This window comes from Ovis aries, chromosome 2 (assembly GCF_016772045.2).
Source record: "Ovis aries strain OAR_USU_Benz2616 breed Rambouillet chromosome 2, ARS-UI_Ramb_v3.0, whole genome shotgun sequence".
Classification (NCBI taxonomy): domain Eukaryota; kingdom Metazoa; phylum Chordata; class Mammalia; order Artiodactyla; family Bovidae; genus Ovis; species Ovis aries.
The window spans coordinates 150,625,363-150,650,882 of record NC_056055.1 but is presented as its reverse complement, the minus strand read 5'-3'; the positions used below and the strand labels follow the sequence as shown (position 1 = coordinate 150,650,882).

Here is a 25,520-nt window from a genome sequence, read left to right as displayed (position 1 = left end):
TGCGGGCACTTGTGATTCAAGTTCCCACCAGACCTAGTCACTCACTCACCAGCAGTGGGACCCAAGCTCCTGTACTGGTTTTAAAATGGCTTTTGAGTGGTCAGCCAGGCGTGGGAGCCACTGGCATGCCATTTGTTCCTGTGTCTCTGTAGAGCCAGCCCCAGCCAGCCATGACAAGAAGTGTGTGCTTGTGACTTTGAAGATTCCTAGGAAAAGGAGCGCCTCCATTATCTAGTAAACCGGTCCTGGCAGCCCTATAAAAATAAATTTGAAATATAGATGTACAAACAGATGAGTGAAGGCATTCCATTACAGAAATAACAAGGGATGGGATTTGATCAAAGTAATTTGTCAGTATGGTCCTTGTGTTTATGCCAGTTGCTCATCAACACTTGCTTATTCTCATACTTGCAGGTGAGATACACAAAACTGAATAGCATTGAATATAATTTTGATGTTGAATTATTTTTAATCGAAGTATGGTTGATTTATAATGTGTTAATTTCTGCTGTACATACAAATATATATATGCATTCTTTTTAATATTCTTTTCCATTATGGTTTATCCCAGGATAGACATTTATTTGAATTGATTGTTATAGTTGATTTACAATGTTGTGTTCATTTTTCATGCAGCTTTATCAAAATTGTTGGAAAACTGTCCCCCCCCCTTCCCCGACTGATACTCAGAGAATGAATGAAGTGAATAATGCAAGTTCCATTTTATATTTGAGAAATCATGATTAGAGTGGAATGTTAATATGGTTAGCTGTGGTGAGACAATATTGACATTGTTGCTAAGATATTTTACCAGACATGTCATTGAGGCTGCTGCTTCAAAAACTGAGCAATGCTTTTTTTCTCCTTCTTTCTTTCTTTCTTTCTTTTTTGTCGTGGTTTTGGTGATGGTGCTAATGATACCGCAGGAAGACAGCAAATGAAATGACAGAGGCAGAGAGTGAAAAGTCATCTCATTCTCTCCCCTATTCCCTGTGCTCCAATACAGGCCTGAAAGGGATCTTGATAAATAGCCACACGTACGCAATTGATTTATTCTGCTGCTTTCTAGAATTTGTACTGAGTTGGTTGCATTGCATTTTTAATCTGTTTGTGGGGGAGAAAGTTTAAATGCTGCCTGGAAACTTTGAGGCATTTTCCCCCAAATGTTTATAGATCCCATTTTCCTTGTAAGGAGTTGAAGCAGGATGCATGGTACTGCTCTCTCGACTCGCCCTTGCTCTTGTAACGAGGGCTGTTGGCAGACAGCTCTGCTGACAGGGGACTGCCAGGGTTTGGATTTGAGTAGTCAGTGAGGGGGTGGTGTACTGGTTATGGTATTGTTCTAAAAGTCTTTTCCCCTCCACTTATTTTTCCACCCCCAAAATGTCAGCATGTCCAATCTGACAGAATGTTCCTGATGATTATCATTCAGAGGAACATGACTTGCTAAACTGTCAGTGAATGATAGTCAGAATCTCTTAAGCGCCCAACAGCGCTCCACGCTCCATCTGCAGCTTGGTCAGGGTATCTGCAGGGGTTGGGGAGGCAGGCCAGGGCAATGCTGTGACTGAGGATTCTGTGTGTTCACATCTGGACCTGCCACTTACAGACAACCTGCTTAGCCTCCCTAAGCCTTAGTTTCCTCATCTGTACCTGGGGATAATGACAGCATTTACTTCCAATGGAATAGGTTGAATAAATTAGCTAATGGGTATAAAATGCTTAGCAGGGGGTCTGGTACATCAAGTAACATCTTAATAATAGCTAGCTTAATCATCTTCATCATTAGAGCAGATACCAGTGAACACCGACACAGAATTAAAACAGAAAACTTATAAATACTGATGTGTTATCTGGGTACTTAATACAGTGCTTTAGGGTAAGTGAGTTCCAGTAGTTACCACAGTACAAGGTGTGTGACTGAGGTAGAGAATGGCTTTAGGAGCTGCTCCAGTGTGCCAGGGCAGTCCCCAGGGCTGCCTTCTGGCACAGTTCAGGGTGCTCTCACACAGATGTGGGACGTGGAGGTAGTGGTCTTACCCTCATTCTTTGGTCACAGCCCCCCAACCCCCTCAAGAAAGTTCTGTGTATAGAGCAGAGTTCTCCCTGTCATTACAAATAAGAGGGTATATTCAGGTTGCAGTTTTATGTGAAGGGAAGGATTCATTGGTTGGAACTTGGGAGTTAAAAGCAGAGAAAGATATAAACAGAGCCAGCGCCTTGAAGTTCCTTTTGACTACTTTATACAGTTGACCTCTGAACAGCCTGGAAGGGTGCTGTCATGACCCTCTTTGATGTTGAAATTCTGCATATAGCTTATAGTTATCCCTCCATCTACATGGTTCCTCTGAATATGCAATTTCTCATCCATGCATTCAGCCAACCACAGATTGCATAATACTGAGATTATACTGCTGAAAAAAAACATCTGTAAGCGGACCCGTTCAGTTCAACCAACCTTATTTAAGGGTCAACTGTATAGGGTCAGGAACTGGATCTTGGACAACATGAGGTCTGTTATAGGAAGCCAGTCCAGAACTTCACTGTGGGAACAAGGAGGTCAACAAGGAGGACTATCCCCATCAGTAAAACCTGGGAGAATGATGACTGTGGGTAGTTTGGGCAGGTCAGCCTGGTGGGTTAAGTAAAACCAGTGGACATGGTTAGAAGAGGCTGGATAAAGGAAAAATGAGCCCTCCTTCTTGAAGAAGGGAACTCATGAGGACAGAGGCTTGACAGGTATCCAGTGGAGGGGCTTTTCGCTAGGAAACCTCTGTAAGTAAAAGAAGATAGATACAAATTTTTGTTTCACATAAATGTTTACTGGAAAAGTGTGTTTTATCTTACAAAGCATTCTAATTATAAAAATGTCAGAACACATGTCAACCGTAAAATGTAAAAGGAAGGGGGAAAAACGTTGATACTTCTCACTCTCTTAGGAGTAACCACCATCAACATTTTATTAAATTTACTTCTCGTTTTTGGTGGTGTATATTATTTTCCTATTGTCATCATATGACATGTACAAAATTATGTACACTAGCTTAAATGTTTATCCCAGGTGTTTGAAAAATTGATCACGTGGTAAACTTGTATTTTTCTTTTTTTGTAATCTCAGTTCCTTGGCAACGAAAGTGGTGGTGGTGGTGTTCTGTGATACTCTTCTTGTTTGGGGTAGGGTGTTGGTGGGGAGCAGTAAAGAGAGCTTTCTCTGCCCAATATCACTATCATGTAAAAAATGCTAGCCATTTTTAGCCAGTTCTGGCACAAGGCACTATTGTTTTAAGAGGTCACCAGATAAAGTAAGAGATTCTTTCTGCACCATGGGATGAAGGATATGGTTCGAAAAACACATTTCCTGAATGAAAAGGGAATGGAGGCTGAAGAGGGATAGTTGAGTGAAGTGTCTGAAGGCTGGGCTTGAGTTATAGTTTATTGCTCTTTTCCTTCCAGTCATAATGTCCCCACTGTTGAGTAGCTGATTTTGATTTTTAAGTTAACTTCTTCCTCAAAAAGGATAAATGGGCTGTGCGTTTCCTGAGCCTTTGACAGGTGTCTGAAAATTTGTTTGTTTGGTACTACACCCACTCCAGTATTCTTGCCTGGAGAATCCCATGGACAGAGGAGCCTGCCGGGCTACAGTCCATGGGGTCACAAAGAGTCGGACATGACTGAGCGACTTCACACACACACACACACACACACGCGTGCACACACACACACACACACTCTTAATAGAAAACTTGGTTTGGCTTTATGAGGTTTGGTCATGCTCTTTGCTCCCTCAGGATTAAAAGATACTGCTTTTTTGGCTTATTGGCTCTTGGTATTGGAGAAGAGAATTGGAATTGTGTCCCTTTGAAAAGCAAGTGTTGAAGTCCTAGTACTTGATAGCTGTGAAAGTGGCCTTATTTGGAAGTAGGGTCTTGGTAGATACAGTCAAATTAAACTGAGGTCACACTAGGTTAGGGCTTCCCTGGTGTCTCAGTCGTAGAAAATCTGCCTGCAGTGCAGGAGGCCCAGGCTTCATCCCTGGCTTGGGAAGATCCCTGGAGAAGGAATTCGTGATTTTCCTGCCTGTGTTCCGCCTCCACCCAACTCCGCTATGGGCTGCCCCCTCTTCCTGTTACCTCTGGGCTCTTTGGTCCTGTCCTGCCTCATTCCTTTCCTTGTTTAGCCTCTGCTTATTCCCCTACCCCGCACTTAACAGACCCCCAGCCTTCCTTCCCCTCATCCCGCCCTGTCCCTGGCAGACCTCATGTTTCCCTGTTGTTGTTATTTAGTCACTCAGTTGTGTCTGACTCTTTGCAACCCCATGGACTGTAGCCCGCCAGGCTCCTCTGTTCATGGGATTCTCCAGGCAAGAATACTGGCGTGGCTTGCCGTTTCCTTCTCCAGGGGATCGTCCCGGACCAGGGGTCGAACCTGCGGTTCTTGCATTTGCAGGCGGGTTCTTTACCACTGAGCCACCTGGGAAGACCAGTGTTTGCCTAGGGCTTTGGATTATCCTGTGAGCTGCATCCACAAGTGTGCCCACACTCCACCCCCAGCAGTGGAGATGACTAGGTCATGGAGTAGCCAGGGTGGAGGATGAGAGAGAGGAGACATGTGCTACACGATGGGAGCTGCCAAGAATCTGACTCCCTTCGGGGCGGGGCATAGGGCTCTCCTTACTCCCCTGTCCTGCATCCACCTGTCAAGCACATCCACTGTCACTTTGAGCAGTCTTTATGGGATGAAACTTCATCTCTCCCACTTGCCAAGTTAAGCTGTGGTGTGTGGCCCTGTTAGACTTAAGATCTTCATATCCACCCCTGTCTCAATCCTAAGAATGCAAATTTAAAATATTTAGAGGAAGCATATGCACATAGGAAAAAAATATAAACCAGTTAAAAGTGTATTTACCTCCCATCCAGGCTCCCAGCTGGGCAGTTCCTGTTCCCAGAGCATCCACTGCACGTGGTTCCTGTGTGTCCTTCTTAGAGACCTTCCATGCATGTACAAGTATGTATGTTTACATGATATACACGTGTATCATGTAAACATACACTGTGTGCATGCACATGTGTATATACACACACACACACACACACTGAAGGATACACACTGTGAATAATGGGAACCTTTATTTAATCATCCGCATGATGGAGTATTCCCTTGAGTTTGTTTTCCTTTTCATTTCCTCCCAACACCCCACCATCTCGTAATAGGAGCACGAACTTTTCAGATCTTTCTGTCTCCTTTCTTGTGGTCTCTCCGTCTTCAGTGGTTCTCCCTCCTGCGTGCACCTGAGAATCATGTGGGGAGCTTTCACTGGCCGGTGTGTTGCTGAGCCCCTGACTGCTCCCTGTGGCGTCCTCCGTGAGGGCCTGGGCTCCCTTCTGTGAGGCAGCGAGGAGAGCTGGGAACTGCTGCTCCGGGTGTGTGCAGTGGGCCTGGCAAATCTCAGAATGCAAGTGTGGAGTTTCAGACAGGACCCGTGGGGAATGCTGGAGATGTAGAATAATGAATCCATGCAGATTTAAGATGAACCTAGAAGCCAGGTTGCTTTTGGCTACAACTGCCCCACTGACCCCTTCATCACCTAGCCTGGCAAAGTGGCAGGATTCTGTGTCCTGTGTGGTGGGAATGGCAATCAGTGCCTCCATCCTGGGCAGAGACTGCAGGCCCAGAGGCTACAAGATTTAATGCATTTACAGTACAAAGTGAAATGAGAAGAAACTATTTAGGGTGCCTGATGACTAAACATCTCTCTCGGATCCACTTTGCCTGTATGGTGACAGCATAAAGTGTGACAGAAAGGAAATTAATGATGCCTGGGCCTGGGTGCCTCCCAAATGGAGTGTTCCAGGAGTGCTGGAGCTAATTAAAGAGCCAGCACGAAGAGTGAAAATAGATGAAGGGACGGATTTCTTCTCACCATGGCCCGGCACTGCGTGTAGACCTACATAGACTATTTTTGGCTTTTCCCGTTAAGTACACTAAACAACGCATGGTGGAAGGGCTTATCTCAATAGCCTTTTCTTAGGGGAACAGGAAAAAGAGAATGGACTCTGGATTGGACTGCCTGGCTTCGGACCTGCCTCTGCCGTTTGTTGGTGTCCTTGATGGAGATTCTTGATTCTTTCTGAGCCTCAGTTTCCTTGTTGCAGGATGGACGTAACACTAGCAACTCCTTTCTGTTGGAGATGGTTTAGTCGCCAAGTTGTGTCCAACTCTTTCGCAACCCCATGGACTGTAGCACGCCCGGCTCCTCTGTGTGATTTTCCAGGCAAACATAGTGGAGTGGGTTGCCATGCCCTCCTCTAGGGAATCTTTCTGACCCAGGGATTGAACCTGGGTCTCCTGCATTGCAAGCGGATTCTTTACCGCTGAGCCACCAGGGCAGCCCACACCTGCTTCCTGAGGTGGTTACAGTGATATAAAGTGCCTGAAACCTTGTCCTAACATGTAGTACAACTAAAAAAGTACTTATTCTATTACAGTGCACCCCTCTGGGGCTTGGGAGTGGAAGTGTTCTGAGGTCATATACATATTCTTAGAGGTTCAGACTCCCTTGCAGGGTGACATGCCTGCCTTGAAGGAAAACTTTGACAATTCGAGAGGAAATACTAGTGTGTTACTCATCTGTTTCTGGATAAAGTACATTTGGTTCTGTAACCCTCGAGTATTAAGAATAAAGCTGTGAGGATAGTCCTCACTAAGCTCTCTTCAGAACCCTCTGGAGTTTTGAAGACAAAAGGGTGAGCTTGTCCTATTGACCAGATTTTTCTGTGTTCTGGGGTTAGCGGCTTTGTTGCCTTTTAGCGGTATTGTTTGAGAATTAGTCATGACTGTGTGAAGAATGTTTTGGAAAATTGCTTTCTTGAATACATTAATCTTTCTTTTTGAAAATGCGCATCAACAGTCAGCTCTGGCTCGATGCTTGGGAGATCCTATAAGATGTAAAATGGTTTAAAGAGCTTTCAGAGAGAGACTTCTCAAGGTTCCAAAAATGATATTGGATCTTGTGGGAGGAAATCTTTTCCAATTTTCTAGGTTTCTGTAAATAGACATGAGTTATATGGATACAAAGCTTTACGATGGAAGATACGGTTAAGAAACATGAGTGCGCTCCTGGGCAGGCACTGCACAAAAGATGCCCTAACACATGTAATGCCCTAGTTAAGCGTATCGCACCAGTCCTGTGTTCTGGAACTGGATAAACAGAACATCTTTTCTGTTTTCTATTCTAAGCTTCCATTCCCCCCTCCTCCAGCTTGCCACTTCAATGGCACAATAAATGGAAATCTGATTTCCTGCATCTGCAGACCTATTTACCTGAATGTCGAAGCTCACTCTTGCCTCTCTCAGGTCTTCTCTTTTCAGAAATGCACTTTTACTTTCATCTCCCTGGCTTTGTTGCCCTCGTTTTTTAAAATCCTTCCCTAATCCTGCACTCCATGTACTTTAATCTCTAGTGCTGGACATAGCCATTCTGCACAGCTGCCTTAAAACATTCATCATCTCCCAGGTTTGCATTTTCTTCCATTATGAGTTTAAATCCTTTTTCACAGTCTATAATAGTGGAAAAAAATTAAAGAACTATTATCAAAAGCTATTTCTGCCAATTAAGAAAGCCTTATTGGATGACTTTATCCCCTTTGATAATTCTATTATCTTTGCAAACTATTACTTGGATTTAGTTTTCTTGTGTGAAAGAATATATGTATGTGTATTTGTTTTTATTTACTACATATATATATATATATATGGATATTTGCTTATATGAATTACAAACAGGAAGAACCTTATACCCTTATGCCTTTTCTGGTCTTTTATTTTTGAAACTCAGAGTTGGTGATTTTAAAATAAGAAAAGGGGTGTGTGTGTGTGTGTGTTGTTAGAGCATGAGACGGCCACTTGGGGGGCCTTTGAGAGTTCTAGGAGTCAAGATTGCTGGGAGAAATATCAATAACCTCAGATATGCAGATGACAGCACCCTTATGGCAGAAAGTGAAGAACTAAAGAGCCTCTTGATGAAAGTGAAAGAGGAGAGTAAAAAAGTTGGCTTAGAGCTCAGCATTCAGAAAACTAAGATCATGGCATCCAGTCCCATCACTTTATGGGAAATAGATGGGAAACAGTGGAAACTGGCTGACTTATTTTTTGGGGCTTCAAAATCACTGCAGATGGTGACTGCAGCCATGAAATTAAAAGATGCTTACTCCTTGGAAGGAAAGTTATGACCAACCTAGATAGTATGTTGAAAAGCAGAGATATTACTTTGCCAACAAAGGTCCATCTAGTCAAGGCTATGGTTTTTCCAGTGGTCATGTATGGATGGGAGAGTTGGACTATAAAGAAAGCTGAGCGCCGAAGAATTGATGCGTTTGAACTGTGGTGTTGGAGAAGACTCTTGAGAGTCCCTTGGACTGCAAGGAGATCCAACCAGTCCATCCTAAAGGAGACCAGTCCTGGGTGTTCATTGGAAGGACTGATGTTGAAGCTGAAACTCCAGTCCATTGGCCACTTGATGCAAAGAGCTAACTCATTTGAAAAGACCCTGATGCTGGGAAAGATTGAGGGCAGGAGGAGAAGGGGATGACAGAGGATAAAATGGCTGGATGGCATCACCGACTCAATGGACATGGGTTTGAGTGAACTCCGGGAGTTGGTGATAGACAGGGAGGCCTGGCGTGCTGCGGTTCATGGAGTCACAAAGAGTCGGATACAGCTGAGCAACTGAACTGAACTGAGCCTTGACCTTGGTTTTTACGGTTAGCCCCTATGCCCTGGCGTCTTGTCTGTGAATTCATGTGATCGGATTAGATGGTCTCTGAGAGTGAAAGTATGTTGGGGTGGATGTGAGTGTCCATGGTGAATAAATGGGAAACACCTGCCAGGGGAACTGGAGGAGGGCTGGTAAGTCACGGGTGGTTGATAATGTGGTTTTCCTACCCTGGAGAGGATGCATCAAACTACCTGGCCTGGGCATTCTTGTTTCAGCAACAGGAAGGGGGATTGAGGTGTGCTTCCTGTCACTTAATTGAGGTATGGAATAAAATAGGTCACAGGTAAAAGAAAAACATCTTTTCAAGGCTAAAAAGAAATGTGCCTGCCGTACTGGTTGTTGCAGTGAAATGTTTTTAATTCCTCTTAAACCTCTTTAAACATCTGCTGGGGAATGTTAAATCAACCGAAGAATTTCTGGTGTCATGTTGCCTAGAACCAGTATTGTATAGTCCTGTGGATGCCCCTAAGAGACTTTCTCTTTCTGGCACTGGCGTCGGCATCCTTGTGATGCTCTTGGACTGACTTTGACCTGAACCCCTTGTCTGATGCAGTTAAAGCACCAGACTCCAAGTGCTGTCTCCAGCCTCTTAGCCAATGGATCTTTGTGCCTCCTGTTCATACATAAAGCTGCTTTCTCTGCTCTGTGCTTTTGTGATGAAAGGAAGCTGGAAGTTAGGGATCTTTAATTGTGTCTAAAAACAAATCAACAGAACAGCATGTTTGGGACTGATGTTATGGTGAGATGTCAAAGTAAACTTGAAATAGAAACCTTCCCTCCCCCAGCCCCATCTCTAAGTCCCGTTTTATTGCAGACCACATAAAATCAAAGTACTGGAGCACAGCTGCTCTGAAGGCCGAAGGTCCTCATGGTTATGGCTTTCTTTGGAAACCCATCCCCACCAGACTTGCAGTTAATGAAAATATTTGCTTTGCTTGATATAAACAAAGTTTATGGGCAGAATTTGTAATTAGGAAACACTTTAATTCTCTTTTACCCCTCAATCTCCAATTTCTTCATGTATCACATTGAAAAATTCTAAGTATTTAAGAAAATAAATGCATTCTTGGTAATCAGCTTTGCAGTTTGATTTCTGGTGGTGTTGTAATAGATGCATTTCTCCCTCATTTGTGTCCTCATCCAGATGAGGTGACTTGAAATCTGGGGCTTGTTTGTTTTCAGTCAGAGATACTTCTGTGTGAGTAGGAAGGGACAGTGCCTGTTCCCATCAGGCCACCCCATAGCCATTTGAGTATCCAGGCTGGTGGGCTTGGCAGTGCAAGGGCAGTCCCAGGGCAGGGTAGCTCTCTTCAAACCTCATGGAAAACCAGTGTTGCCTCTTCAAGCCCTCCACATCCTATGTATGTAACTCCCTGGGCTGTGTGTGGCCTTGGTGCTTTCCATGTTCTTGTCTGTCTTCGGGGGTTTCTGGCCAAACCAGGAATCAGGTGACCAGGTATCATTCTTGAAGGCACAGCACCTGTTTGCATTCCTAAGATGAGACCAATGTGGTGGGGGGACTGATCATGCGCGCCTGATATTGGACCAGAGCAAACAGCTGTCCCTTCAAGTCTCAGCATGGTGAACCAGCCCCAGGGGGAGCTGGTGTTATGGTGCATCTCCTGTTCTGCCTTAAGATCTGTTTCATCACCAGACTGTTGAAGGTGAGACAACTGGGAAGCTTCATGCCCTGGCTTAAAACGTCAAGGAGGTGGTTTTTGAAAGATTTCTTGCAGGTCTGTGTTGGTGTGAGACTAGCTCCTGAGTCATGGGAACTGGTGCTGGTGGTATCTTATAGTGCAGACTCCGGAAGCAGGGTGGGCAGAGCTTGCAAGAAGGGGGGTTATTGGCCTTCACTGGGACTTAGGAGGTAAGGATCTCCATTAACTCCAGCCCGCATGCTTACCTTCCTCATGGACAAGAACGTTATTTGTCTTACATGTTTGCATAATGTTCTTGTTTTTGAAAATTCTTGTGAGAGTGTCCTGGTCACTCTCGTCATTTCTTCAAATATAGGTCGTTTGGATATTTAGTTCCCCAACTTTATTAAAACCCTTTCAAGCATAGCTAGCCCAGCTGAGACTGAAATTACTTTCTGATGGTGCCAACTTACGCCTTGTGGAACCTGTGGCTTTTCTGTTCGCAGCTCTGCTGGTTTTGAGTTGCCTTTGAAAGCAGTGCTTGAGCATGTTCGCCCTTTGTAAACTCTTCCCCTCCCTACTCCCTCCTGGTCTGTGGAGGGAGTGACTCTACTTCATCATGCCTCCTAATGTGAAAAACAAGTACGGTGAAGCCTTTGGGGACTTGACAGTTAGGATTGCATCCTTTTTGAGTGTTGTGTGTAAAGATCTGCAAAAATTGAGTTCCCACCTGGCTAAATAAATGGTGTAAGTTCAAATCCAGGCTTTGGTTTTTGGAGTCAGGAAGGCATGGTAAGGACCAGTTGGATAACTTCTGTCAGAGACACAAGTTAGCTTGTGGAAAACTTTCTGTACCTTTCTAGTTTTGCTGTATATAATTCAAAGCCTGAAGATGCTCTTTTAATCATCAGGAAAATAATTTATCTCTTCTTGCACCATCTCAGTTGCTTCTTTGTATATGCCTCGTGTCGAGGAGGAAAGCATAACAGCTGTGTACTTGAGGACTGGTTGTATTTTTTTCAGAGGTTCTGGTTCTAGCCGACATATTCCCTTCCCTGTGTTCTCTTTTTAATTGCATTCTCTGCATTTTAAAAAATGTATGTGCCTTAAAATGTTTAATTTCTTAATAGTAAGCTTGTCTGTCCTTAAGTTCATTAAGGGGCTGAATATTGAGGAGAATCTGCTTCATCAATGAGCCACGGTTCCAGTTTCATGACTAAGGGTTTGGGCTGGTTGAGTTTTAGGATGGTGGACTCCGCCCTGGGGAGTGTGAAGCGGATGGGATGAGAGGAGAATCCTTTTAAAAAAAAAAAAATCATAAAAAAAAAAAACTCAACGTACACATATGGCATATTGGAATTCTAAGAATGTAGTTCTTAGGAATTAACCTTGCATCTGTGGCTTAACCTAAGGTTTTCTCTCTCCACTCCAGGAGGCGACTTTGGTCCAGAGACTTCCCCTCCAGTCCTGCCGCCTGGCCATGGCGGTGAGTTTCCTGTGAGCAGCCTTCCAGTGGCAGAGGATGCCTACAGGGTGAGCTTGGCTAAAGGCGTCTCCATGTCTCTGCCTTCATCACCTCTGCTGCCCCGACAGTCTCACTCTGTGCCATCAAGGTCAACCAAAAAGTCCCCAGGTAAACAAGTCCCCTAATGGCTTCTTGGTTATGTGAATAGTGAATATGTTGGAATTAGGCAAAGCTAGTGCCTACAAGAAATCTTCCAGCAGAACGTTTTTATTCTTTGTTATGGTAACTTCTGGAAGGAGATCTTAAAAAAAAAAAAAAAAAAAAGATTATTTGGATAGATTGATTTCCTTAGTTCAACCTATCTGTAAACCATATTGATTGCCCAGACTAGACTTTTACAAAGATTCATGTTATCAATATTAACATTAACCAACAGTTTTGTTTTCTTGTTCACAAATTAGAGAAACGCTATAATCTAAACTTGCTGTGGTATGTTTACAAGGTTATGGATTTTGGCAAGTGTAATCTGACAACAGTCTGTTTATTACTGCTTAGCATTATATACTGATGTATTTTCCTTGATTACATCATCCAGCATTTGAACAGCTATAAAATTTAATTGTTGGTGAAAATTCAGACTTTGAAGTGGTAGGACAAGGGACTTATAGATTATTTGAAGTATTTTGGCTTCACTTTTTATTAGTAACTTTTTGCATTTTACTTTACCAGTAAAAACCCAAATGTTACCTAACTTTAATCAGATGTGAGGAAAGCCTTGCCAAGATGCTGATACCTGGAGTTATAAAAGTTCTTTGATCTTCTTTTAGGTTTTCTGAGTATTTGTTTACTGAGGGCAAGATAAACTGGGGCCTTATTGACCGTATGCCAGTGTAAGAATTGTTTACATTTACACAATAGACGTGTTTGGAGTTGATCTAAACTATGCCCTGGGACTGTGAAGTTGGCTTCTGTTTTTCTAATTTCAATATGTTATATGCGTTATTTCTAAATCATGTAGTGGATATTTGCAGTTTGAAGGAGGGTGTAAAATTAAGGTAAACTGTAAGCTCTGAATGTTAGCATTGGTGCTGTGAGTTGGTGATTGTCCAAAAATCTTTTGTTGTTATAGAACTTTCTTATTTTGGACAACATTGTTTACAATCTAGTCATTAGCTGGAACTTGGAAACCTTTTGGTATGAAGTGATTTCCTGTGCCAAGGAATTTGACCTGTTTATCAGTATTTGGGGAAATTCCTGGAATGTCCTTTCTTGCTTCTCTTTGCCCTCCCCCCCTGCTGTATCTCTTTGTCAGATTTCTTCCCTTGTTTCAAGTCCCAGTTCCCACACTGTCCCTTTCACCAGTTACTCCATTGGAATTACTGCTTTTTACAAATTGTGCACAGGATTTTGCCTTTATTCTTATTAGCTTCATCATTTGTCCATTTTCCTTGAATTAGTGTATGTATGCTTCTTATGTCTGATAATTGAAGGCAGGCGTGATGTCTTCTCCAAGTGTACCTCATTTATAGAAGCCAGGTTCTAGAGGTTTCCCTCCTGTAGTCTGTGCTGCTGCAAATGAATTGATGCCTCTTGAGCCCTAAGATTGGTGAACACCTGAGCAACTCTGGGGCATACTATATTTCAGAAATATTGTTATTGATTAAAAAAATCAAGGTTAGTTTTAATGGAACTTTAAAATGTTTTTTTTCCCAGCTTTTTTGAAATATAATTGACCCATAACATTATAACTTTAAGGTATATAATGTAGTGATTTGATATATATATTACAAAATTATTACCACAATAAGGTTAGCGAGCACATTCATCACTTCACAATTACTATTTACTTACCTTGTGGCATTTTCGTGGGACATCAGGTAACAATGCATGGCATGACAAGCTTGGGCAGTGTGGCAAGAACGGTCAGACCCAGAAGGGTCTCACTGAGGCTACAGGCAAACTTGCAGAGAAATCCCTGACAAGACTTTGTCTCTTGTGTCCTCACCAAATTAGCTGTCTTTGGCTTTGAGAAAATATCTCAAAATTTGTTTTTTCTCTATAGGAATAAATTTATTTATGCTAATATGTTCTCTGCAAGGCCTTACAAATGGAAGGGAATACCTAATTCTGCAAAATTCAGTCTTTTAATGGAAAGAAGGAAATAGTCTCCATATTAGATGCTTTTGGTTCAAATGATAATTAAATACACTAAGCGCATTCTTCTCTGGTGGGGCGGTGTTTGATGATTGCCTAAATGTGAACAGCAAACTTATGTCTCACAGTGGTCATTTGGTTTCATTATCTTGGTAATTTTAATTCAAAAAGGAAAGTCAAGGGCAGAGCTGCTTGCTTAAAAGTGGCAGTGACTCAGAATACATCAGACAGTAAACAACATTTTTTCCAGTGTTAAACACACACACAAACTTCTGTTTAAACCATATTGTTGGAAAATTATCCAGAGCCCTAGTGGTCTACCTGCCTATAAAAATAGTTGACATATGGTTGTGAACGTGCACTGGATTTTAAAATAGCCATCTATTTGAGAAGTTAGCACTGTTGTTGCTAATGATGCAGTAGATACAGTGTGTGAGCAGAGCCCATAGGTAGAGAACCACTGCCCTCCCCCCACCTACTCTATCCCCTCTGTTTTCCCTTCCCAGCTGTGCTTCAAGAGCACATAGTCTTTCAGACCCAGCTGTGAACTTACCTCCATGACTTCTTTTCTCATTTGTAAGATTAGCTGCCCTTCTCTTTCTTCTGTTTAAGGCAAAACCAAAACAAAAATACCCAACCAAAAACCAAACCTGTTTTACTTGTTTAGACGGAAAAGCTTCACTAATTGATGCTAATCAAGAAACTAGTGGACCGGACTATTATTCTAGCAAAAGTCAAATACTAGAAACTCCTGTCACAGGCACTCCACACAGCCTGTATCAATAATGAAGGTGTGTATATGAGTACATTTGGTGATCAGCTCCTAGGTCATGAGAACCCTGGAGCTGAGAAAATGTCATTAACTTTGAAGTAATGAGACCCTGCACTTCATGTGGTCGAGTTTATGTCCCAATTCTATATTTACTCTTCTTTCATGTTACTCTACAGTATTTATATTTTTTCATTGCTAGTTGGAAGATTCAGTTTCCCGAGTACTGTTTAAAAGTTTTTGTTTTTGCTAAATGAGAAGTAAATTTTCTGGTGATGAAAACAAGGATCAGTATCCACTATAGTAGTTCGGTGGTGTTTCAAGCCTTTTGGATTAAGAATTCATTAATATTTGTAACACATCCTTTTGTCTCTCAGAGAAGAGCAAAGCCCGCTTCCTGTGGATTGTTTATTAGTAATATCTTTTGTGACTTTATATTTGGATTACATTTTCCCAGATCACTTTGGGCCCATTATGAATAAATAGTCAGAAGGAGGCAGGAAGGGACCTTTAAAGCTGCTGTGAATGGGGTGAAACAGCAGATCGTGAAAAGCGGGTGATATTGCTTTTCTAATCCTCACATATATGAGGAGACTGGGTAGTGCTGATTATAGTCATTGCCCCTTATTTGTGGCTTCTTTTTCTGTGGTTTCAGTTATTTCGTGGTCATTTGGTGTCCAAAGATATTAAACAGAAAATTCCAGAAGTAAACAATTCATAATTTTTAAATTGTGCACCATCACATCATGAAATCTTGCTCTGTCCTGTCAGGGACGTGAATTGACTCTCTGTTCTGTGTGTCCCGCCCATTAGTCACTGCATAGTCCCCTTGGTCATCAGATCTACTGTTTTGATATTGCAGTACTTGGGTTCAAGCAGCCCTTATTTTACTTAAGAATGGACCTGAAGCTCAAGAGTAGTGATGCTGACTGTTCAGACACGCTGCAGAGAAGCTGTGCAGGGTTTCCTTTAAGTGCAAAGGTTCTCGACTTAATAAGAGAAGAAAAAAAATCATTTGCCGAAGTAGCTAAGATCTATGGTAAGAACGAATTTTCTGTACGTGAAATTGTGAGGAAGGAAAAAAAAACTTGTGCTGGTTTTGCTCTTACACATCAAACTACGCAAGTTACAACCACAGCATGTGATGAGTGCTTTAGGTAAGAGGGGAAATAGATTAAATTTTTGCAATAAAATATTGAGAGAGACCTCATTCTATTTGTTATTGTCATTGATCTTGTATTTTACCTCATTTATAAATTAAACTTTATCACAGATATGTGTGCATAGGAAAAAACACAGTGTATATAGGGTTCGGTACTCTGTGATTTCAGGCATCCACTGGGGGTCCTGGAACATATGGGGGTACCGCTGCACTTGCACCTCTGCTGTCTCCAGTCCCAGTTCTGTCTCAGTTGACAGAGCTGATGTAGCAGTTCTGAAAACCCCTCAGGCTGTCTGTTTCTTTAAGGGAAAACCTCAAAGCTGACGGGCTGTAAAGTGGAAGTCATTCTGCCCTTTGATTCTTGGACCATGAGTTAATGTCTACCAAGGCCCTCCTTCTCTCCCCCTGCTGGAGTGTTTATTGTAGAAAATTTGGAAATCCCAGTGGAGAGACAGGATCATTCTTAGGGTTTTGATTTTCTAGGTTTTTTTTTTTTTTTTAATTAATTCTTCCTAAACCCAGTACCACGTGTTCTGTCATTTTCCTGAATATTATATCATGAGCATGATCCAGTGTGCCTGAAGAACTCGATATTTGATGTTCATTGTTTCAATATTCTATAATTGATTTTTAACTAATTTCTTACTGTTAGATATTTATATTATTTTTCAGTTTTTTGAAATTGAGTCAATGTTTTATTTTGTTTTTGTTATTAAATGCCTATAGATCTTTAATTGTGATAAAATACGCATTACAAGTTCCCATCTTAACCATTTTTAAGTGTACACGTTGGTCATGCACTGACAGTGTTGTGCATCCAGTCTCCAGAACTTCCAATGTGAATATCTCTGTTAAGTGATTTTTATATACATTTGATTTCTCAAGAGCGACAGGCTCCCAGAAGTGAAAGTATTGAACTAAATGGACTGCATTTTTAAAAATTCTTGGTCCATACTGCCCAGTCACTTTACAAAACGCTATATTGACTTCGCATTGCCTCTAGCATTCTTTGAGAGGCTTCCTTCTGAAGTCAGCATCTTCTGAAAACAGTCTTGAGTGGATGGTGCTAGTCATTGCTTTGTCAGGCCCCGCTGTGGACCGCTAATTAGCACGAGGAGGCTGAGAGAAGCCATTCCATAACCCTCCTCTTTTCGGCTTCCCTTGTGTCTGCACTTCTCAGTTTCCATTTTCTTTCCTTCTATGGTACTGTGACAGAGGAATTATCACAGCTGAGTCAGACCAAGGTCATAGGCAGAGCTAACACTCTACTGGCTTCCAGGTTTGTCGACAGCCGTGGTCTGTGTTGTGCACGTGGATCATGGGGGGTGGCAGGCAGGTGAGGGCTGGCAAGGGCTCTTTGCAGATGCAGCCGCAGAGGCTCTTCCGCAGGGAACTTACCCCAGTGTGCGCGTTGCTGGTAGGGGTTGGCCCCAGTCCAGCTCCCACCCCAGCATATTCTCCCATGCTGGTGCCAGTCTGCATTGTTCTGTCTGCCTTGTTGACACATGAGCTGCCAATGACGTGGCTCTGTGCTCTGGTGGCAGGCACGGGGGAGGCGGCAGGCTGGAGGTTGTGCACACGTGCGTCTGAGAGGCCCCTTCCCAGGGAGGTGGAGGGCGGCACAGGGATAACACAGTCTGCGCGCAGAACCAGCTAGTGGAAGCCCTGCCAGCACCTCTGAGTGGTCGGGCCACAGTCAGGGCTCTGACCCACAGCTCGATGTTCCCTCCTGGAGGCTCGTTCAGTGATCACCTCCTCCAGGGAGCAGGCGGCCTGCCTGTGTCTTACTGCCGCACGTAGCCATGACTAGGACACACACGAACTTTGTTCTGTGCTCACATACACACCTGTATGTGTTTGGTTTGTTCTGCTGTGAACTTACGGACCTTTGAGTGTTGTTTATTCTCCTGCCCGTGAGTCCTGGTCCACCCATACACAATCGGACTGTACCACTCAATCATACCCAGGGATTTTAAAGAAGACCGCTGACTGAGTCCTGCTTTCAGAAATTCTGATTTAATGCCTATGAGGTATTGGGATTTTAAAATATCTCCCCAGGTGGTTCTAATATGTAGCAAAGTTAGAGAACCACTGGTAAAGAATACGTGATCATCTTATAAAATTCCTTTTCAAAGAAGGTAAATACAGAAGTAACTTGTTTATTTTCTGAATTTTGGAAAGAATAGTTGTGGACAAAAATTCATTACAAAAATATACAATATAAGTATTGTATATTTATACAATAGACAATAAATTTTGGTACTCCCACCCCACCCCTAGAAAGACAACCACTTCTGAAAATTGGTCGAATGTCTTTCCTGCCCTGTTTTCTATAGTAAATAAACGATAGTGATGTATTTGCCCACTCCCCCAGCTTCATATGTGTAAGACAATCCCAGTTTCCTAATAAACAACAGTGGAAGAACATTCTTGTTTATTAATATTTAAAGGTATCTCTGATATTTTCATTGGATAGACTATAAAAGTGTGACTACTTGGTGAAAAGTTTTTATTAATGTTATGAATGGATTATTATATATTATTGGTCATTTGTACTTTTTTCTTTGAGAATTCTTGTGGTATCTGTCTTCTGTTCTGCTAGGGCAATATAGTTCTTACTGAATTATCGCAACTTTTTGTTGTTAAAGACCATCAGTCATGTACGTAATTCAAAAATGTTCCCAGTTCATGGTTTTCCATTTAATTAGGTTTACAGTGTTTTATGATTCACAAAATTTTGTTTTCTCAATTCAAATTTACATATTTTTCCATTATAATCTATCCCATTGCATTTTTTTAGAAAACAACTTTATTGGGATGCTTTGCATATTGTATAATTCATCCATCTAAAGTTTATAGTTCAGTGTTTTTTAGCATTTTCACAGGTTGTGCAACCGTTGCCACAATCTAATTTTAGAATGTTTTAATCTCCTTTAAAAAAATCCATTTGCATTAGCAGTTACTCCACATCCTTCCGTCTCCAAGTCCCCTCCAGCCCCACACCCTACAGCCCTAAGCAAACACCACTCTGCTTTTTTCCTCAATGGATTTGCCTGTTTGGGGGATTCTGTCTAAATAGAATTATACAATATAGGTTCTTTTGTGCCTGGCTTTTTTATATGCGTGCATATGCTGCATGTTTTAGTCCATTTTTTAGTTGATGGACGTCTGAGTTATTTCCACTTTTTGGCTATTATGACTAATGCTGCTCTGAACATGTGTATCCTCTTTTGTGGGTATGTGTCTTTTGCTTTTTTGAGGGGTACATACCAGGGAGTGAAATTGCTGAAATTATATGATTTAAATTTAAATAATCTGTTTAACCTTTTGAAGTACTGCCAAATTGTTTTCCAACATGACTGCACCATTTTGGATTCCTAGTTTCAGAGTATAAGGTTTCCAGTTTCTCCAAAACCTTGGTAACTCTTGTTATTATCTATCTGTTACCTGTTATCTTGGCTATAATCAAAAAGATAGATAACTTTGTAGTACATGTGAATTAGTATCTTATTATAGTTTTATTAAGTTTTAAGAATTCTTTGTATATTCTAAATACAAATTATGCAATATGAAAATATTTTCTTCCATTTTGTGCTCTTGATACTTTTGTTTTAAGCACAGAAGTTTCAAATTTTAATGTAGACCAGTTAAATTATTATTTTGCCACTACTCTTTTGATGTCGTATCCAGGAAACTATTGCCTACTCAAAGGTCACAAAGATTCATGCCCATGTTTCCTCTTATATTTAAGTTTTAGCTCTTATATTGAAGTCTAGGCTCCTTTTTGAGTCCAGTTTTTGTGAATGGTGTGAGGTAGGGGTCGTCTTCATATTTTCACATGATGAAGGATATCCAGTTGCCCCAGCACCATTTATTGATAAGTGAATCCGTTTCCCACTGAATGAATTTTGAGTCCAAGCCACTGTTGTGCCCAAACCAGCCCTTCTGTTCCACTTGCCCTTTGCTTGCTCTTTTCCCTGAGTCCTAGGTCACAACTTTCTCTTTTCCAGTTGATCCTAGCTGTGGCTCACCTCTGTTGCTTCATCCAGTCTTCCTTTATGTCCTCCTTTTCCCTATGTAAGAAGAAGCTTCTTTCCAAAAACCTGGTAGCAATGTGCTTCCTCCTTTCCCTGCACCGCCTTTGATGGCATTTCTCCGCCCTGATGTCTTTTGAACTCCTGGTCTTTGTTTCCCCTTGGAAGCCTTGGAAACAGGATCTAATCACTTCCTTCAATCACCCGGCTGATGGGTGCTGGTATGTACCTATTAAAATGAATTAAATTGAAGTAGTCTACTTTCATAAGCTCCATGTGATTGACTGAAAATACTAATGGACATATAAGCAATTTAAATGTCATAGTACCTTACATTTGTAAAGCCGGGAACATACCTTTCCCCATATCTGAGAGAACTACTACTTAATTGAGGTCCTGCCTCGCTCAGGATTTTGCTATCAGGAGCATGCTTTAAGCTGGGTTGTCCGCAGCCTTCTCATCCCTCCTTTCCTGTGCTCCTGTCACGCTCCTATTTTTCAGACTTCCGGCGTTTTTGTTTTTGTTTTCCTTTGCTGTGTGTTTCCTACCACCTTCAGTTAATGATGACTGGAGGTTTTATCCAGTCACACTGTACGGCAACGTCAGAGGGCAGCTAGAATAAACCCGGCGCCATACTCTGAAATGAGGGTTTTTACCTCAAGAAAATAGAGTTGGGGCGGTGGTGGTGGGAATCTCTTCTTTTTGGTCATTTTTGATTCACAGAGAAACTCAGATATCACAGAAGCTATTGCACCCATATCTAACATTAATGAATGTTACTGTGAGGTTGAAACCGACAGGAAGGAAGCACTGACGTTCCAGCCTGAGTCCTCAGATTTGTAGTGAAGCAAGCCTGTGGTTGGGTCAGCAGGAGAGGCTGCTGGGGTTCCAGGCAGAGGCATAAAGGTGCACAGATCCTGGAGTTCAGAAGAGAAAGTGGACACAGGATGGTAATCTCTAGAAGAGCAGTCAGCAAGAGCTGGAGTGTCCTACAAAACCAGGACCATTGGGAAAATATTTACTATTTGGGCCTGGAGCATTGAAACCAGTAAGTTTTGTCTCTGGGGGGTTATCTAGAGTCACTAGCTAACAGTTACAAATGGACCCCTTCTTTGAGCACAGGTTCTGAGAAATCAAATTTGGGAAACTCTTCCAGGGAGATGTGATTTTCTGGTCACTTCTGTCACCAACCAAAAGCTCCTTTATTGGCCACAGGTCCTAAGTAGCAGTTAAGGAGCCCACCTTTTTTTAAAAAATGAATTTAATAAGAGGAGTTTTAGATTCACTTCCAAACTGAATGGAAGGTACAGAGAATCCCCGTTTACCCCTGTCCCCAAATGTTCATAGCCTCCCTGGCGTCGGCATCACCTACTAGAGGGTGCATCTGTTAAGGCTGATGCTTCTGCATTGACTCATCTTTATCACGCAGAGTCCAAAGTTTACATTACAGTGTTAGATACTCTCTTAGTTTGGACAAATGTATAATGACATGTATCCATCATTGTAGTATCATACAGAGTATTTTCACTGCCTTAAAAACCCTCTGTGGTTTTTACCTAGTTGTCCCTCCCTCCCCCATCCCATCTCAAATCCCTGATCTTTTTACTGTTTCTATAGGTTTGCCTTTCCCAGACTGTCATGTAGTTGAAATTATACAGTGTATAGCCTTTTCAGATTCAGTTCAGTCACTCAGTTGTGTCTGACTCGTTGCAACCCCATGGACTGCAGCACACCAGGGTTCCCTGTCCGTCACCAACTCCTGGAGCTTACTCAAACCTATGTCCATTGAGTTGGTGATGCCATCCAACCATCTCATCCTCTGTCGTCCCCTTCTCCTCTTGCCTTCAGTCGTTGCCAGCAGCAGGGTCTTTTCCAATGAGTCAGTTCATCGCATCAGGTGGCCAAAGTATTGGAATTTCAGCTTGAGCATCAGTCCTTCCAATGAATATTCAGGATTGACTTCCTTTAGGATGGACTGGCTGGATCTTCTTGCAGTTCAAGGGACTCTCAAGAGTCTTCTCCAACACCACAGTTCAAAAGCATCAATTCTTCTGTGCTCAGCCTTCTTTATAGTCCAACTCTCACATCCATACATGACCACAGGAAAAACCATAGCTTTTAACTAGATGGACCTTTGTTGGCAAAGGAATATCTCTGCTTTTTAATATGCTGTCTAGGTTGGTCATAGCTTTTCATCCATATTTTTCAGATTGGCTTTTTCATTTAGTAATAGGGATTTTAGTTTCCTTCACATCTTTTCATCTTTTGATAGCTTTTTAAAGCTGAATAATTCTCCATTGTCTGGACTGTACCATGGTTATTTATTCATTCATCTGTTGAAGTACATCTTAGTTGCTTTGAGGTTTTGGCAGTTATGAATAAAGCTGCTGTAAACATCTGTGTGCAGGGTTTTGTGTGGACATGTTTTCAAGTCCTTTAAGTAATACCAAGAAGCATGATTGCTGAATTGTATGGTAAGAATGTTTGTTTCATAAGAAACCCACTATCTTCTGAAGCTGCTGTACCCATTTTGTATTCCCACAAGCAATGGATGAGAGTTCTTGTGGCTCCACAACTTGCTAGCATTTGGTGGTGTTAGTGTTTTGGATTTTGACCTTTCTAATAGCTGTTGGGTGGTGCCTTATTTTAATTGGCATTTCCTTGATGACATATGTTGTGGAGCATCTTTTTGTATGTTTATTTGCCATCCATATATCTTTTCTGGTGAGTTATCTCTTAAGATTTGGTCCATTTTAAAAATCGAGTTTTCTTATTGTCAAGTTTTAAGAGTTCTTTGAGTTTTGAGAGTTCTTCTGGGTAACAGTCCTTTATCAGATATATCTTTTGCAAATATTTTCTCACTGTCTGTGGCTAATCCTCTCATTCTTTTGACATTGTCGTTCTCAGAGCAGAAGTTTTTAGTTTTAACGAAGTCTAGCCTGTCAGTAATTTCTCCAATGAATTGTGCCTTTGGTATTATATCTGCAATGTCCTTGCTATACTCAAGATCATATAGATTTTCTTTTATTTTGTCTTCTGGAAGTTTTATAGTTTTGTTTTAGGTCTGTGATCCATTTTTGGTTAAATTTGGTGAAAGGCATAGGTTTGTGTCTAGACTCATTTTTTTGCATGTGAATGTCCAGTTATTCCAATACCATTTGTTGAAAAGAGACTTTGCTCCATTGTATTGCCTTTGTTCCTTTGTTAAAGATCAGTTGCTTGTATTTATATGGATCTATTTCTGGAGTGTCTGTTATGTTCCATTGATCTATTTGTCTATTCTTTGCCAATACCACACTGTCTTGATTACTTTAGCTTTATAATAAGTGTTGAAGTCCAGTAGAATAACTTTGTTCTACTCTTTCAATGTTATATTGGGTAGTCTGGGTATTTTTTGCCTTTCCATATAGACTTTAGAATCAGTTTGTCAGTAATCACAGAATAACTTGCTAGGACATTGATTGAGATTATATTGAATCTATTGATCAAGTTGGGAAGAGCTGACATCTTGACAATATTCACTCTTCCCAGCCATGAATATGGAGCATCTCTGCATTTTGTTGGTTCTTTGATTTCTTTCTTCTGCCTCTTGTAGCTTTCTTCACATAGATCCTGTACGTATTTTGTTATTTATACCTAAATATTTCATTTTGAAAGGAATGCTAATGTAAATGGTATCCTATTTTAAATTTCAAATTCCACTTGTTTATTGCTGGTGTATAGAAAATTGATTGACTTATGTATGTTAATCTTGTATCTTAGAACTTTGCTATAATCCCTTGTGTTCATGAGTTTTTGATCAGTTCTTTCAGAATTCCTCCATAGATAGTCATGTCATTTGCAAAAAAAGACGGTTTTATTTCTTCCTTCCCAATCTGTAGACCTGTTTTCTTTTTCTGCCTAATTGCATTAGCTTGGACTTCTAGTACAATATTGAAAAGGAGTAGAGATATTCTTATCTTGTTCCTGATCTTGATGGGAAAGGTTTTTGTTTCCACCATCAAGTGTTGATATCAGCTTTAAAGTTTCTACAGACATTCTTTGGCAAGTTGAGGAAGTTCCCCACTATTCCTAGTTTTCTGAGTTTTTATCAAGAATAGGTGTTAGACGTTGTCATATATGTATTCTTTTGATATGACCATGTGATTTTTCTTTTTAGCCAATTAATGTGATAGATTACATTAATTGATTTACTAATACTGAACCAGACTTGCAGACCTGGGCTAAGTCCCACTTGCTCATGATGTATAATTTGTTTTATACGTTCTTAGATTCAGTTTGCTAGTATTTTGTCAAGGATTTTTCCATCTATGCTCATGAGAGATACTGTTCTGTAGACTTCTTGTAATGTTTTTGTTTGGTTTTGGTATTAGAGTTATGTTGGCTTCACAGAATATGTTAGGAAGTATTCTTTCTGCTTCTGTCTTCTGAAAGAGAATTAGTCTAATTTCTTCCTTACATGTTTAGTAGAATCTACCAGTGAACCTATCTGGTCTTGGTGCTTTCAGTTTTGGAAAGTTATCGATGTTAATTATTTATTCAGTTTCTTTAATAGATAAAGGCCTACTCCGATTGAGTTCACTTTCGGAAAAGCCTGGGAGAATAAGTTATCCACCGTAAGTTAGGGACTTGAAAGTCTCTGGTTTTACCTGAGTTGTTAATGATCCTAATAGGTGCACGTCTCCATCCACCCCAGTCTTGGGCAGGTTGAGACTGTGTTCATCTCCCACTTGGTGTGTTTGGTTAAATTATAGGTGTTTCTTCATAGGCGATGGACGTAATAATGGTGTTCCTCTTACAGAGTACGTGAAATTGCAAGGTAGACTGTAAAGTGTAGGGCCTGATACACAATCTCTCCTTTGGTGCTTGCTATTTCACTGTGACTGTCTGCCCTAAAGCCCATCTTCAGCTTCCTTCATCTGACTCAGTGGCCTGTTCTCACAGGATCGGTCCTCTTGATTCCTTATCTTCAGCCATATGCTTTCCACTGGAATTTCACCCTCAGGTCTCTCTGCTTTCTGGCAAGCATGTCTTCCTGATGCGCAGCAGGCTTTGTTCCCTGTGAGTAGGCCATGAGACAGCATAACACAGTGACTGACTGACGGGCTGGATTCCTGTTCCAGCGTTGCCATCAGCTCCTTGTGTTATTCATCACCTTTTGGTTTGCACATGATTCGTGTGAAGTAATTAAAATTATGTCTGTAAAATTACACTATAAAGGAAGCCAGCTCTTCGAACTAGTGATAAAAGTGCAAAGGTTTAAGAAAGCATTAGTTCTTAACAGAAAAGACAGATAAAGAAAAAAGATCAGATTCTTGGTGGCGCCCTGCCTCTGTGAAGTTCCTATGAGCTCTTCATGGAAGTGAGGAGTAGTGATTCGTGAAGCTGATAGAGAGTAAGTGCTCCAGATGGTTCAGTGTGTTCACCAGACAGTGAGATCAAAACTCCAATGAAAGTTGAGCAGAAAATGAGTTATTGTCTGAAGCTGAGTGTGGAAACAGGTTACAAAGTTGCTCTTTACAC

General features: G+C 41.4%; 1 protein-coding gene across 10 annotated transcripts in view; it reads left to right on the top strand.

The window, feature by feature from the left end:
- Window positions 1-25,520, top strand: part of TANC1 (tetratricopeptide repeat, ankyrin repeat and coiled-coil containing 1) — a 244,229-nt gene that overhangs the window by 99,283 nt on the left and 119,426 nt on the right. For all 10 annotated transcript variants that reach the window (XM_042244924.2, XM_042244919.2, XM_060409856.1 and 7 more), the window contains exon 4: window positions 11,846-12,046. In XM_042244924.2, coding sequence (XP_042100858.1) covers window positions 11,846-12,046 — 201 coding nt within the window. The remainder of the gene's footprint in view (window positions 1-11,845; window positions 12,047-25,520) is intronic.